This window comes from Myxocyprinus asiaticus, chromosome 39, assembly GCF_019703515.2.
Source record: "Myxocyprinus asiaticus isolate MX2 ecotype Aquarium Trade chromosome 39, UBuf_Myxa_2, whole genome shotgun sequence".
Lineage (NCBI taxonomy): Eukaryota > Metazoa > Chordata > Actinopteri > Cypriniformes > Catostomidae > Myxocyprinus > Myxocyprinus asiaticus.
The window spans coordinates 5,861,272-5,875,637 of NC_059382.1; the positions used below are offsets into that span (position 1 = coordinate 5,861,272).

Consider the following 14,366-nt stretch of genomic DNA (forward strand, 5'->3'; position numbering starts at 1 on the left):
ACATCATATAAATCTCATTCAATTATCTATCATTCATAAGACATTGCAGTTCAGCTGGCATTTATGATGCAAATTACATAAACCTATGTCAGATAGTTGTAATTATCAGTAATTTAAAGTGCTATGAATGTATCTAGAAAATTCATCCTGGCAGTTTTCAGTGAAAGCCTATATGCTGCGACACTAGTCTACAGTGTTTGTCTTTCATACAGCGGGAGAGCTAGCAGTCTCAAAAGCAGTTTCTCCTCCTGGAACGGGTTCCACAGGGCCTTCGGACTCTGTCTCCTCCCTCTCCTCCGAGACCATCCCTCCTGCTTTGATTTCTCTTTCCCTCCCATCATCCTCCACTGTGGGGTACATACTGATTTGCAGACCTGTATTTTGACACCCCATTGCCTCATTTTTATCAAAGTCACGGAAGTTGTTCTTTGCTCCCATGATATATTTGCCAAGAATGTTGGCCTGGTCCGGCTCGCTTTTGCGTCTCCACTGCAGCTTCTGGTGGAAGTCCTTCATTTCAGTGTGCAGTCGACCCACAACTTTATTCAGCTCCGTAATTCTGTTCCCCACATCTGCGCATCACAACAGTGACATTCGGAATTTAATACTTGCTTACTGCATACTAAATATTGTGCAGAATATGCTGTATACTGCCCACTTTTTCTTAAAAATGGCATGTGAAACAGTAGGCACAATACCAAGATAAACTTTTCAAACAATAGTATGCTAGTAACTTTAGTATGTTGCATGTAGGTAACGTCCAGTTACCATCTTAGCAATAAAAACTGCTATTTTGCATTTTTAAATCAAAATTTTTCTATAAAAATGTCTAGAATTTTGGAAATCGGATCAAATAATGAATCAAAAAAGAGATGTTTTTTTTTTTTTTCAAGTTGATATTACTTCTGGTTCTTTAATACTGGAAATGGAAAGTCAAGTTCAGCGCATTGCATTGTGGGATGCAGTTATCCGGGAAGGTCAACCACTCGCTGAATTAGACATTTAACATAATAAGGTCATGCAACAATGCCACATTCTGCAGTTTTCCATTTATTGTTGCATAAAGTGTACTGTTTCATGTACTATTTTTAATAGTAGGTAATATACAGTATATACTGCACAGTGTGCAGTTTGCTATTTTGAATGAAGCCACTGAACAGGTAAGTAAGCAGTCATTTGGCAGACACTTGTTCAAGGTGACATATCGTACTCTTATTATTCCTATATTACAGCAGGGTCAGGCAAAATTAATTGGCTCACTTTCAATTCATGAAATAATGATCATCAAAAAACAATCATTATTAATATCATGTTTTTACAAATTCTAGAAATACCCCATATTCTGCATGTGTGATAACACTTTAATGGGTAATTCCTACTGATGAATGAAATGTATTACAACAAAACCTTAATTTTATTTTAATTGTACTTAATTTTTATGGCAGATGCTATTTGCACCCTGGTGCAAAGAATGGTATATGATATTTACACTGCAGTGCAAATAGTGGCAGATATTATTTGCACCCCAACCCCGGTGCAAACAATGGTAGATACTAATTGCACCCTGGTGCAAACAGTGTCAGATACTATTTGCACCCATATTTATTAACATACAGTATGGGCATTACTGCATTGTGTTTACTGTGTTTATTTAGAGTCCCACAGACACTACATTAACCTCTACCCCTAAACCTAACCTTACCTTAGAAAAAATAACCTTTGTTTTACTACAGTAACCATGGTTTCACGCGTGCTATCGACAGACCCCGCCTCCGGATCAAACCATTCTCTGCACTCCCCGACATTCACCGTGACCAAATCACTGCGATGAAATCAACATTTATATACATTTTTATATATTATTTGAAGTAGTATTAATATTTCTTAGGAAATATTAAGAGTGGAAACAGGAAATCGCATGGGAAAAAGTGTGGGACAAAACACGGATTCAAACCGTGGTCACTAGGACAACACTACACATTCACACAACGTCTTTACACCCCATGCCACTTTTGCGACATTTATTGGTTAGTTTGTCGTATTTATGTGGTTCCATCAGACTATTGGGGTGCAAATAGCTGCACCGTGTGGCAGATGTTATTTACATCAGGGTGCAAATGAACACTCCAAATTTGTATTGCCCTTAAATTCAAAATTGTATTAAAATTTGAATCCTGCTTGCTAGCTCAATTTAAATTTTAATCAAATTAATTAATTTAACTGGACTGCAAAAGGCATTCTCAATTCAATTCTGAATGGTGCACAACCATTTATTATAGGGACAATGGTGATTTCAAATTTGAACCTACAACATGTTGGTTACAAGCACAGTTCTTTAACAACTAGGCCACAGGGCCTTCCAAGTTGTATTAAGCACTGCAAAAATATAAAGTTAAAAAAATCTTTTGTCTTGTTTTCCAATAAAAATATCTAAACATTCTTAAAACAAGAAAAACATTACTTGAGAAGCAGAATAGCATAATATTATTCGGTCTTGTTTTCAGAGAAATCTGGTGTGGTTTATGCTTACAACAAGAAAAAACTATTTGCCAATGGGGTAAGAAAAATAAATAGTTTTCCCATTAAATCTACTTTTTTTTTTTTTCTTACCGCATTGGAAAATAGTTTTTTTCTTAATTTGATTTCTCTGGGGAACCCCCCAGGAAAACAAGACAAAAATAGTCAATAAAAAAATATTTTCTTTTTTTGCAGGGAACTGCTATGTTTTTCGAAGCTATATATGTCACTCGTATTAACTTTTTAAGTGAAATACTGCATTATGTTTTGGATCAGGCCAGAGAGATGCAGCGCAAATGACCTACCTTTACGCTTGCTCTCTTCAAATTCTCTGCGTGCAGCTTCGATGTAGCGGTGCACTAGAGCTTTGGTGACCTGCAGGCGGTATGGCACTCTGCCCTCACCTTGACCTCCACTGCTATTCAGGGTGTTGTTAGACTAATAAAAATATGAAAAACACCTCATCAGCTCATTAATTTAACTAAGAAATGTGGAGGATCCAGTGGCAGACACCCAGCTGATACTCACCACAGAGGTGATGGGAGGATATTCTGGGGTTTTCTTGTTACAGCAACAGCAAATCTTTTGGCAGATGCCTCTACACATAAAAAGAGAGAAAAAAAAAAAACGTTGTTTTAAAGCCTAAGGTCAAAACAACAAAGAGTTCAATTACACTGATTGGGAGACAAAGGTATTGAGTATTACTACCTTAAGATATAAAAAAGAGCCTTTGGAGACGGGATGATATTAAATGGAGCAGGCATAGTGAGACCCTCCCTGAAGTAACTGAGGTAGAGTTTTGAGCGTGCAAACTTCCACTCAAAATCCGCATCGTCCTGTGAGAAAGAAGCATAATGATCATACAGGTACATGCAAAAGAAAAATGATCTACAAAATTATAGATGTCTCAAACCAAGCAATGATCCTCAAGTTTTCTCAATTATTAGCAAATTTGAAGGCTAAAAGTCCTTCATAACCATTCTTCATATGACACCACACTTCTCACCTCAATCTTTTGAAACGAATTGGAGATCATGGCAATGAGCATGTTCAACAGCACTATGACAATGAGCAGTGTAAATATCCCATAGAAGATCCTTCCCACAAACTCAGCCAAAACGTAATCGGGCATGTCCACATATTCTTGGTTTGCCATTCCAAACATGGTCCAGAAGAGGAAGTTAAATGTTTCATTTAATCTAAAATGGATACAAAAGACAAATAGTTTTAGGGTGTGTCTCCTGGGTCAAGTGACTTTCATTTCTTTATGTTTCTTTCTCACCTGCCGAGATGTGGAGAAACAACATATGGGACATATATGTTGTTTATTCCACACAGAAATGCTGTTCCAATAATCATGAGGATGAACATGAACCTGTCGAGGAAATATTAGAATGGTAATGTTTTCTTATATATGTATTGGAATCCAAAAGTCCAACCAAAGATCAAAGCCAAAGACTAGACCTCATCATGTCATCGATCATTCTTCCCATGGAGATCTGCAGAGTTCCCAGGGATTCATGTGCTGGCAGAATGTAGGCGAGACGTGTGAAACTGAGCATACTCGTCACAGCAAAGAGCGTTTCTGCAATCAACTGAGGATCCTCCTGTTTCCAGTCCTCTCGTACTGTTTAGAGGTAACACACAGTGGATAAGTCCAGATGTCTTGCAAATAAAAAAAATAAAAAAATAAAAAAAACAATGTAGGACTGAATAGGCCTGTTCACTGTTTCTTTAAAAGCTACAATATCTTCCCCCAAAAGGTGTGTCAGATAAGGGTAACATCCAAAATAAGCAGTGCTGGACCAGGATTGAGAAACACAGGCTTACAGAATATTTAATATGTGATAGTTCTTTGTTAATAATAATCATTTTCTTTTGTTTTTCAAGCAGAACCACTTTATGAATATTAAATATATTATACACAATATTTATGAATTTATTGAAATGTGAATATTTTAATTCATCAACATATTTTAGGAATCACCTGAGTTAGTGAAGTAGTCACACTGGTCTTGAGCACTGGCGTCTTGACATAGGAAATAACCCTTTAGCATGATAAGAACACGCAGTGCGAAGGAAGCCAGATACATGCTTAGCACCATCATATCCAAAACATTCCACAAATCCAGAAAGTAACTTTTCAAACCCTCAATCCAGACTTCCTTACACTCAAACCAGAAGAAACCTTTTGAAGCAACAGGAAAAACATTAAAACAATAATGTGCACACATGGCATGAGTTATTTTCTTAGTCGATATTTTTGTCTTGTTGTTTCAGGAAAAATATGAAAACATCTTTAAAACAAGATAAGATTACCTAAGAAGCAAAACTGTGAGAGATAATAAGACTTGTGTTCAGATAATATATCTTGAATGCAATTTTTTTTTTTTAAGCATAAACCTCACAAACTTTTGTAAGATTTATGCTTACTATCAAGTAAATGTATCTTGTTTTATAAATGTTTTGATAGTTTTACTGTTATGTATTTTGATTCTCAAAGTTAATAAGATAATTCTGTATATAAGGATTGAATTGTCTATCATTAAAAGATAATAAGGCTTGTTTTCAGAGAATACAGTGCTGTGACAAAAACTAATTTCTTCTGTTTTTGTGTATATCTCATACTAAATTGTTTCAAAAATCCAAACAAAATCTAACATAAAACAAAGGCAATCTGAGTAAAAACAAAATACAGTTTTTTTTATATGATAATGCTATTTATTGAAGCAAAATGCAATGGTGGTGGTAGTGTGATGGTGTGGGGATGCATTGCTGCTTCAGGGCCAGGGTGACTTACAATAATTGAGGGAAACATGAATTCTGCTCTCTACCATAAAATCCTAAAGGAGAACGTCTGGTCATCAGTCCATGAGTTGAAGCTCAAGTGCAACTGGATTATGCAGCAAGAAAATGATCCGAAGCATAGGAGTAAGTCCACATCTGAATGGCTCAAAAGAAGCTAAATTAAAGTTTTGGAGTGGCCTAGTCAAAGTCTTGACTTGAACCCGATTGAGATGATGTGGCAGGACCTTAACCAGGCAGTTCATGCTCGAAAACCCTCCAATGTGGCTGAACTAAAGCAGTTCTGCAAAGTGTAGGCCAAAATTCCACCACAGCATTATGAAAAACTGATCTCCAGTTATCGGAAGTGTTTTGTTGCAGTTGTTGCAGCTAAAGGTGGCATAACCAGCTATTAAGTTTAACGGGGCAGTTCTTTTTCACATGGGTGATATGGGTGTTGGATAACTTTTTTGCTTCAATAAAAAAATATACACCACCGGTCAAAAGTTTTGAAACACTTACTCATTCTTTATTATATATTCCCCCCCCCCCCACATTTTAGAATAATATTAAAGTCATTAAAACTATGGAATAACATAAATGGAACTATGGGATTTATGTTGTGACTAAACAAAATCCAAAATAAATCAAAACTGTGTTATATTTTAGCATCTTCAAGGTAGTCACCCTTTGCCTAGAATTTGCAGACATGTACTCTTGACATTTTCTCAACAAACTTCTTGAGGTATCACCCTGGGATGCTTTTTAAACAGTATTGAAGGAGTTCCCATCTATGTTGGGCACTTATTGGCTGCTTTTCTTTATTATTTGGTCCAAGTCATCCATTTCAAAAACTTTTTTTTTTTTAATTACATTTTAGTTTTATAATGAAATAAATTAATATGGTGGCACAATTATATTTTTGTCTACAAAACTAATTTCAAACATTTAAGCATACGCCTTCAGATCAAAAGATTTTTAAGATCATGAGAATCATTTCAGTCAAGTGTTTCAAAACTTTTGACCAGTAGTGTATATATATTTGAAAACTGTATTGTGTTTACTCAGGTTGCTTTTGTTTTATGTAATATCTTGTCTGAAGATCTAAAACAATTTAGTATTAAAAATACACAAAAATAGAACAAATCAGGATACTTTTTCACATCACTGTATATCTTGAATTAAGTTTATTTTTCATAATGCATAAAATCAAGAAAGATAATTGAATAAAATAGGGTTAGGAAAAAACTTATTTCAAGATATATTCTTTGAAAACAAGTTCATAAAAACAAATGCAAAATAAGTCAAAATAAATTTCATTTTGAGGATGTTCCAAGGATTTGTTTTAAGATATTTTTACTCGAAAACAATACTGAAATACTGTTTAAGACATACTGTTTTTGCAGTGTATTTATTGATTACGTTACTCAATCAACATTAACCACAGGCAATTATGGTTAGAACTCAAAGCCTTAAATGACTTTTCTATGGAAATTTAGTTGGCAGGGAAACCTACCCACAACCCATATCATGTGGAGAGAGTTATGGAGAATGTTCTGTTTTCGGGAGGCGAAATCGGTGCGGTAGATCTCCATGAAGATTGACTCAGCCAAGAGGGTGATGAGGAACCACATGTACGAAGCCGAGTGTAAAAGGAACTTAATTACGGGAACCTTCAACATTTTACCCAGCTGCCAGAACAATACAGATATTAAGCATGTGCATTTAAATTATTTAACACACCAAATGCTTCAAACCTGGAAGGCATTATGTAGAACAAATCAGCTGCTAATATAGATGCACTAGTGCCAGGCATTGCGATTTATTTCAGCCACTCATGTTGCTGATCATTTGGCCATTATCATGTTATTTAATGAAGATATGTCTAATTATTTTTTGATGACAGAGGCCCTATGAAATTAAAATTGGAGTTTTGTGGCTTTTACCTCTATTTGCTCTGAAGCCATCTATGTGTTAGTGTAAGTTGACCCTTTAGCAGATATTGCTCTGTTTGTTTGAGAATATAGACCAGCCCGACACAGCAACATTGGCTCAACCAATGGCATGAGTTTGGTGATGGGACTATTTGTTTCCATCCAAAGATGGACAGCAAAACTGTGTGTGCAAAAATCACATTTCACCCTTAAATTACATAATTTGCGGCCACTTTGCCAACAACTATAGCAAATCCAAGGACGAGATATGAGTTTTTGACAACAGGTGACTCAAACTAACCCTGGACTTTGGGGCGATCCAGTAAACAACACACAGGATTGGCATGGTAATGAAAATCCCCAAAGACACCAGCAGTTTCCAGGCAGTTCGGCTCCCCCGCCAACCCGAGAGGCTACCGCACCAAATGGAGGAGAGCACTTGTTGGCAGATGGGATGAGTCACAAACTAGAAGAGGGAGAGTAAGCAGTCAGTCCTCCTGGCCAACTGTCAATCAATCAGGCATCCCATACGGCAACAACACAGGGGTCAAACGACTGAGTGCCGTTGAAAAATGACGTTTACATGACCTGTGGTTCTCCTCAAATCCATCAGACTGCATGGGCGATCTAAGACAGTGTGTTAGCTGAACTTCAGTGACCAGTTTCATTAGATTTAGACATATTCTGTTTTAAAACACAACTTTAGCTGAAGTGAACATAAATTGTCAGTTAAAAAAAGGCTTAAAGGAATAGTTTATCACTCCAAATGAAAATTCTGTCATTATTTATACAGCCTCATGTCATTTCAAACACATATGCTGTTATTTTTTCTGTTTTTGGGTTCACTATTTCTTCAATACAGACTCTAAGACCTTGATACACGTCTTTTATCACATTTCAGATCTACCTGCTTTTGATTGTAGTTGACAGCCAGACGAAGACGAGCAAGGTTGGGGATGCCTTCCTCAAATGCCTGTTCATCCAGTTCTTCATCCTCACTGTCTCCCTCAGCACTGTTCAGAATGGTGGAGACCTCAATCTGGTTCCGGCACATTCCAAGAAGCTCGACAGCAAACTCTTGGCAAAGCTCTTCCAAAGCCAGGTATTGTGGCTAAACATCAGGAAGCATAAAACATCATAAGAGTTGTAGTGATATCGTGTACATTTTGGGGCAATACAATGGCGGCCAGAAGTTTGGAATAATGTACAGATTTTGCTCTTATGGAAAGAAATTGCAAATTTTATTGTGATGCCACTTATTACTTTAAGTGGCATTCAACTGATCACAATGTATAGTCAGGACATTAATAATGTGAAAAATTACTGAAAAATTACTTAAACTACTTCAAAGAGTTCTCATCAAAAAATCCTCCATGTGCAGCAATGACAGCTTTGCAGATCCTTGACATTCTAGCTGTCAGTTTGTCCAGATACTCAGGAGACATTTCACCCCACACTTCCTGTAGCACTTGCCATAGATGTGGCTGTCTTATTGGACACTTCTCACGCACCTTACAGTCTAGCTGATCCCACAAAAGCTCAATGGGGTTAAGATCTATAACACTCTTTTCCAATTATCTGTTGTCCAATGTCTGTGTTTGTTTGCCCACTCTAACCTTTTCTTTTTGTTTTTCTGTTTCAAAAGTGGATTTCTTTGCAATTCTTCCCATAAGGCCTGCACCCCTGAATCTTCTCTTTACTGTTGTACATGAAACTGGTGTTGAGCGGGTAGAATTCAATGAAGCTGTCAGCTGAAGACATGTGAGGTGTCTATTTCTCAAACTAGAGACTCAGATGTATTTATCCTCTTGTTTAGTTGTATCTGGGCCTTCCACATCTCTTTCTGTCCTTGATAGAGCCAGTTGTCCTTTGTCTATAAAGACTGTAGTGTACACCTTTGTATGAAATCTTCATATTTTTTTTTTTTTTTTTTGGCAATTTCAAGCATTGTATAGCCTTCATTCCTCAAAACAATGATTGACTGATGAGTTTCTAGAGAAAGCTGTTTTTTTTTGTTTTTTTTTTTACCTAATATAGACCTTAAGACATGCCAGTCTATTGCATACTGTGGCAACTCAAAAACAAACACAAAAACAATGTTAAGCTTCATTTAATGAACCAAATATCTTTCAACTGTGTTTGATATAATGGCAAGTGATTTTCTAGTACCAAATTAGCAATTTATCATGATTATTCAAGGATAAGGTGTTGGAGTGATGGCTGCTGGAAATGGGACCTGTCTAGATTTGATCAAAACAACCTTCTGTTGTTATAATTTTTTTATTTCACCTATTTTTTTTATGTTTACAGAACATTTGCATACAGTATATATAAATAGTATTGAACAGACTTGTGACTAGAACTAACCGGGACTTTCTTTCTGCTCTGTTCTTATGATATCACTCCGCAATATAATTTGAAAGGCACAATATCAATGGAGAAGGCGGACTGATGGAGGCACTGTCAGGTCCTGAGGTGATCCATGTTGCTTGACTTTCTCACACACTGACTCTGCTGTTATCGTGTACACTTGTCAAACAGAAACATGATGAATCTGTCTCGGTTTTATAATATAATATATTACAATTGGTGTAGTCATAAAACAATTTGCCAGTGATTGTAAATGAGAACGCCCCTGAAGTTGTTGACTCCCCCCCTCATACTGTGGTCATGTGCTGAGAAGGTTTAAGACCCCTACTATTTCTTTTCTTTTTTTTTTAATCCTCTTTTCTCCCCAATTTGGAATGTCCAATTCCCACTACTTAGTAGGTCCTCGTGGTGGCGCGGTTACTCACCTCAATCCGGGTAGCAGAGGACAAGTCTCAGTTGCCTCCGCTTCTGAGGCCGTCAATCCATGCATCTTATCACGTGGCTCGCTGAGAGTGAGAACCACTAATCGCGATCACAAGGAGGTTACCCCATGTGACTCTACCCTCCCTAGCAACCGGGACAATTTGGTTGCTTAGGAGATCTGGCTGGAGTCACTCAACACACCCTGGACTCCAGGGGTGGTAGTCAGCGTCAATACTCGCTGAGCTACCCAGGCCCCAAGAATCCATACTATTTCAAACATAACCTATGTTTCTGTTTTTTCAATGATTTCATCATAATTTCTTATGGTTTACATAAATTAATTGATTTTTTTTTTTTTTTTTACGCTAGTCATTGAGTCTGAATCTTATGCTCACCTTGAATTCTGGTTCTTTCTTGGAAAGTTTGCGCAACTCTCGACTGAGGTGGAACGCACTGAGCATGGCGTCCTCTGAGGTGATCGACAGGTAGGCGCGACTTGCGATGCCTCTGTAAGTGTTTATGCGGGACAGCGAGAACTTGAGCAAATCGTACTGACGGGCATTACGACACTCCAAGCACGCACACGAAATAGCATGAGGGAGAGGAATATCGTGGCCTCTCTGGGTCAACATCGTAACTATCTCATACAGGTCTTTCTGGCAGGCCAACGTTAGTGGCGTCACTCCAGGCGCAAACTGAGAATCGTCAATGGAGTGGTCGAAGATGGCCATACCGAAGGAGCGCACGTCCATCTTGTTGCCTTTCTCTTGATCCAGGCGGTCCAGTAGCTGTTTGACGACTCTAGGTTGATTGGTGTCGACAGCCACTAGTAGGGCTTCGTGGATCTGACGGAAGTCAAATTTAACACCCAGTAGAAGGGAAGTCATAATTTCTTCGCTGCCTAGTCGGATGGAGAGGTTCAATGCTTCCCTCCATAGTCGATCCTCAGACTCATCAAGCTGACGGATGATCCCGTCACCCAATGAAAGGAGACTGTCCACCATTGCATTGTTCCCCTCTTGGATGGCAGGAATCAACTCTGGTGGAAAGGGAAGCTTCTTGTTCACGATCTCCCGCCACTGATCTGACTGCTCATGAGACAGGACACAAAATACATGCAAAACACCAATCAAACTTTCACTTCAGGTGAAATAACCTCAAGAACCCTACAATAACTCAATCTAGTCATTATACCTGATGTTTAGATTTTCGTACTGTGATTTTAATGACTCCTTTGACTTTTCTCAGCCAGTATTTTTTTCAGTATTCAGTTTAAATCAGTTCAGTTTTATAGTACCTTTTACAAAACATATTGTTCCAAAACAGTTTTTCAGAAAAAAAGTGAACAACGACAATGGCGAGTAAAAAATCCCTAACATGTTTAGTAGATGGGGAAGAAACCTTGGGAGGAACTAATACTCCAACTTTTTGGGCTGAAAACATAGGTTGCATTAACCAGAATTTTATCTCTGTGTGAAATTTTCTTCTATATATATATATATATATATATATATATATATATAAAGCTCTGTATTTTAGATATAAATTAATACAGAAACAACAAAAGGGTGATTTTTCATTAAGGGGAACTTTTGATTAGTTTCAATTAAGAATTAATTATATTTCTGATCTTAAACTAACACTCTGTAATAAAATAAACACGGTTTTGGAAACATTCTATTGTTTTCTTTAAAATTAGGCAGAATCTATCCTTTAAAGCTACTGTAGAAATATTGTTTCATTATGGGGAATTCTTTCTTTAAAATCATCCTAGGGTACAGAAAAGTTTCCCCAATTGAAAAATCGTGTTAAAAAAACAAAATTCACAATTTGGCTAAAAACAAGTGACTCTTTTGTCCCACCCATAAATCTGTAAAGTTAAAACTCACCGTAAGGTTTTCCATACTTTTTAGTAGATCACCTCAAATCAAGGAACTTCCTTTGAGAAAGATTCCAAAATAAAAAAAACCAAAAAATAAAAAACAAAGAACAACTCTTACATCTCGGCTTGAGATATTATTAGAGTTACTGAAAGAAACACTATGATTGTCCCCTCCTAGACCTCCTAGATGTGCTAGCCTTGTTTTTGTGTCTTCTGATATATCATCTTGTTCTGGGAATTAGCCTGTACCACCCACTCAGCACAAATAACAGAAAAATTCCCTAAGGAGAGCACTCATTAGAACACAGCACTGTTACATTTCATTTGGATAATTACTATTCAAATTGTACTCTTGTACTTTGTGTTAGCATTTATACTGAATGAGAATGCTGTTAATTCCAACAACTGCTAACAATTAGACAGCACATCTGCTGTCTAACATATTTTTTCCATGTAGTTAAAGAACTACAGTTTGTTGTTTTGTCAGTAACTGGGGCTGATGCCGACAACTAAGTGGAGATGAAATTCTGTCCATAGTTTTTCAATATGGCAAGTTCCCACTGTGACAGCTTACCCTATATACAACTCTAGGTCAGTTAACTGGATATTTTTGTTGGGTAGAAGGTTGGAAATGTTCAGTAGGTTTTTTTTATTTAATTGATTTTATTTTTTTTGTACTTTTTTTTTTTTTTTTGTAGCTAAGACCTAATGGTATGTATCTGTACAAGAATTGACTTTAAAAATAAACCTAACCAGAGAGATATTCACTAGACTAAAAATTGTGACAACAAGCCCCAGTTTCCTCTATAGTGCAAGACAGCATAATGGTTTATTTGTCTTTTACCACAATGCAAGTATTTGCACAATTACTTTGTAACTTGTCGTACTTGAAGCTGCAACTTATCTGGACTTGATTAGCTGGAAAATTGTTTTTTGAACCCACATAAACAAGAGCATTAGTCACTAAAGAATCAGACATCTCAGTTTCCATGATAATCAGTTGATCATGACCTTTTGCCACTTCTTTACCAGCCTAATTTAGAGAAGTACGCCCTACGTCCTTTAGAATGTGGCAAATTAATTACCCCGATGGAGTCGGGTGGCCCTGTCAAACCTCGTTTGGAATCATGCATTGTGGCTGCAACTGACAGCGTCGGCCCGCTCCGCCTTAGCAATTCTAATGAGTGGTCATTTATCAACTGCTGACGGTGGGACAATCCACTCGATGTTTAAATCTGCTGATAATATCAAAAACATGCACTTGCAGTAATCCTTTCGCAAATTATTACTCAACTGTCCATCACATTAATTTAGACACTATGAGGTAACAAGATTTGGACCGTAGGCCTACTCTGCACGGCTGAGACATTTGTTTTTTTCATACAGTTAGATTTATAGGGATAGTTCCCTGAAAAATATAATTCTGTCATTACTTTCTTTTTTTCTGCAGAACACAAAAGGAGATGTTTTTAATTATGTTGTTATCACTGATTTCCATACAATTACAGTTGATAGTGACTCTCTTTAGGTTGGTAAGCTAATGTTGCTGTGTCAGGCTGGTCAGGATGCTCAAATAAACAGAGAAATGGTGGGGGGGTTCTCCCCTTTTTTCTCCCCTCGTGTTGGCGTGGTGATGCCTCAGTCTGGGTGGTGGAGGATGAATCTCAGTTGCCTCAGCGTCTGAGACGCTGAGGCAGCGTCAGCGTCAATCCCCGCATCTTATCACGTGGCTTGTTGAGCACATTACCACAGAGACATAGCGCGTGTGGAGGCTTCACGCTATTCTCTGCGGCATCCATGCACAACTCACTACCCACCCCACTGAGAGCGAACCACATTATAGCGACCACAAGGAGGTTACCCATGTGATTCTACTCTCCCTAGCAAACAGGCCAATTTGGTTGCTTAAGAGACCTGGCTGGAATCACTCAGCACGCCCTGGATTCAAACTCGCGATGTGGTAGACAGCGTCTTTACTCACTGAGCTACCCAGGGCCCAACAGAGCAATGTTTTGAAAGTGCCACAAAGCCACAGTGTTTACTCATTTTGGTAGATCAACCTACAAATGGCTTGCTTATAGTTGTCTCTGCATATTAAGATGGAATAAATGTATTTTATCATCGGAAAACACATTTAACACCACATTTAAATATCATCCACAGGAATTTTGTTCCAGTCATTTGAGCAATGGTTTAATGTAATTGACGCTGTAATTAATTGGTTTACATTTACTTGCATTGTTCTACCATCAGTCTTGTTTGGAGGGTAATGAAGACAAATGTACTGTATGCACAAACAATATGAGACATGTACAAACCATGACTTTCAGCTCTTGGATTTGTTGTAGAAATCGATTTAGGAGTCTTGTTGCACTTCTTAAATTGGGAGTAATTACTTTGCTTTTGATTAATGTAGCATTTCAAGGAAGGTAAAGTGGAGGAGCCATAGAGAATGC

General features: G+C 37.5%; 1 protein-coding gene across 1 annotated transcript; it reads right to left on the reverse strand.

The window, feature by feature from the left end:
* Positions 1–204: 204 nt before the first annotated feature.
* Positions 205–11,932, reverse strand: LOC127430018 (short transient receptor potential channel 2-like). Its single transcript, XM_051679420.1, has 13 exons — positions 11,918–11,932; positions 10,424–11,116; positions 8,143–8,346; positions 7,537–7,701; positions 6,818–6,992; positions 4,505–4,705; positions 3,982–4,144; positions 3,800–3,892; positions 3,524–3,716; positions 3,226–3,353; positions 3,046–3,115; positions 2,823–2,955; positions 205–572 (listed from the first exon to the last, which is right to left on the reverse strand). Exons 1-13 carry the CDS (start codon positions 11,930–11,932, stop codon positions 205–207), a joined length of 2,601 nt encoding a protein of 866 aa, XP_051535380.1.
* Between the last annotated feature and the right edge of the window lie 2,434 nt (positions 11,933–14,366).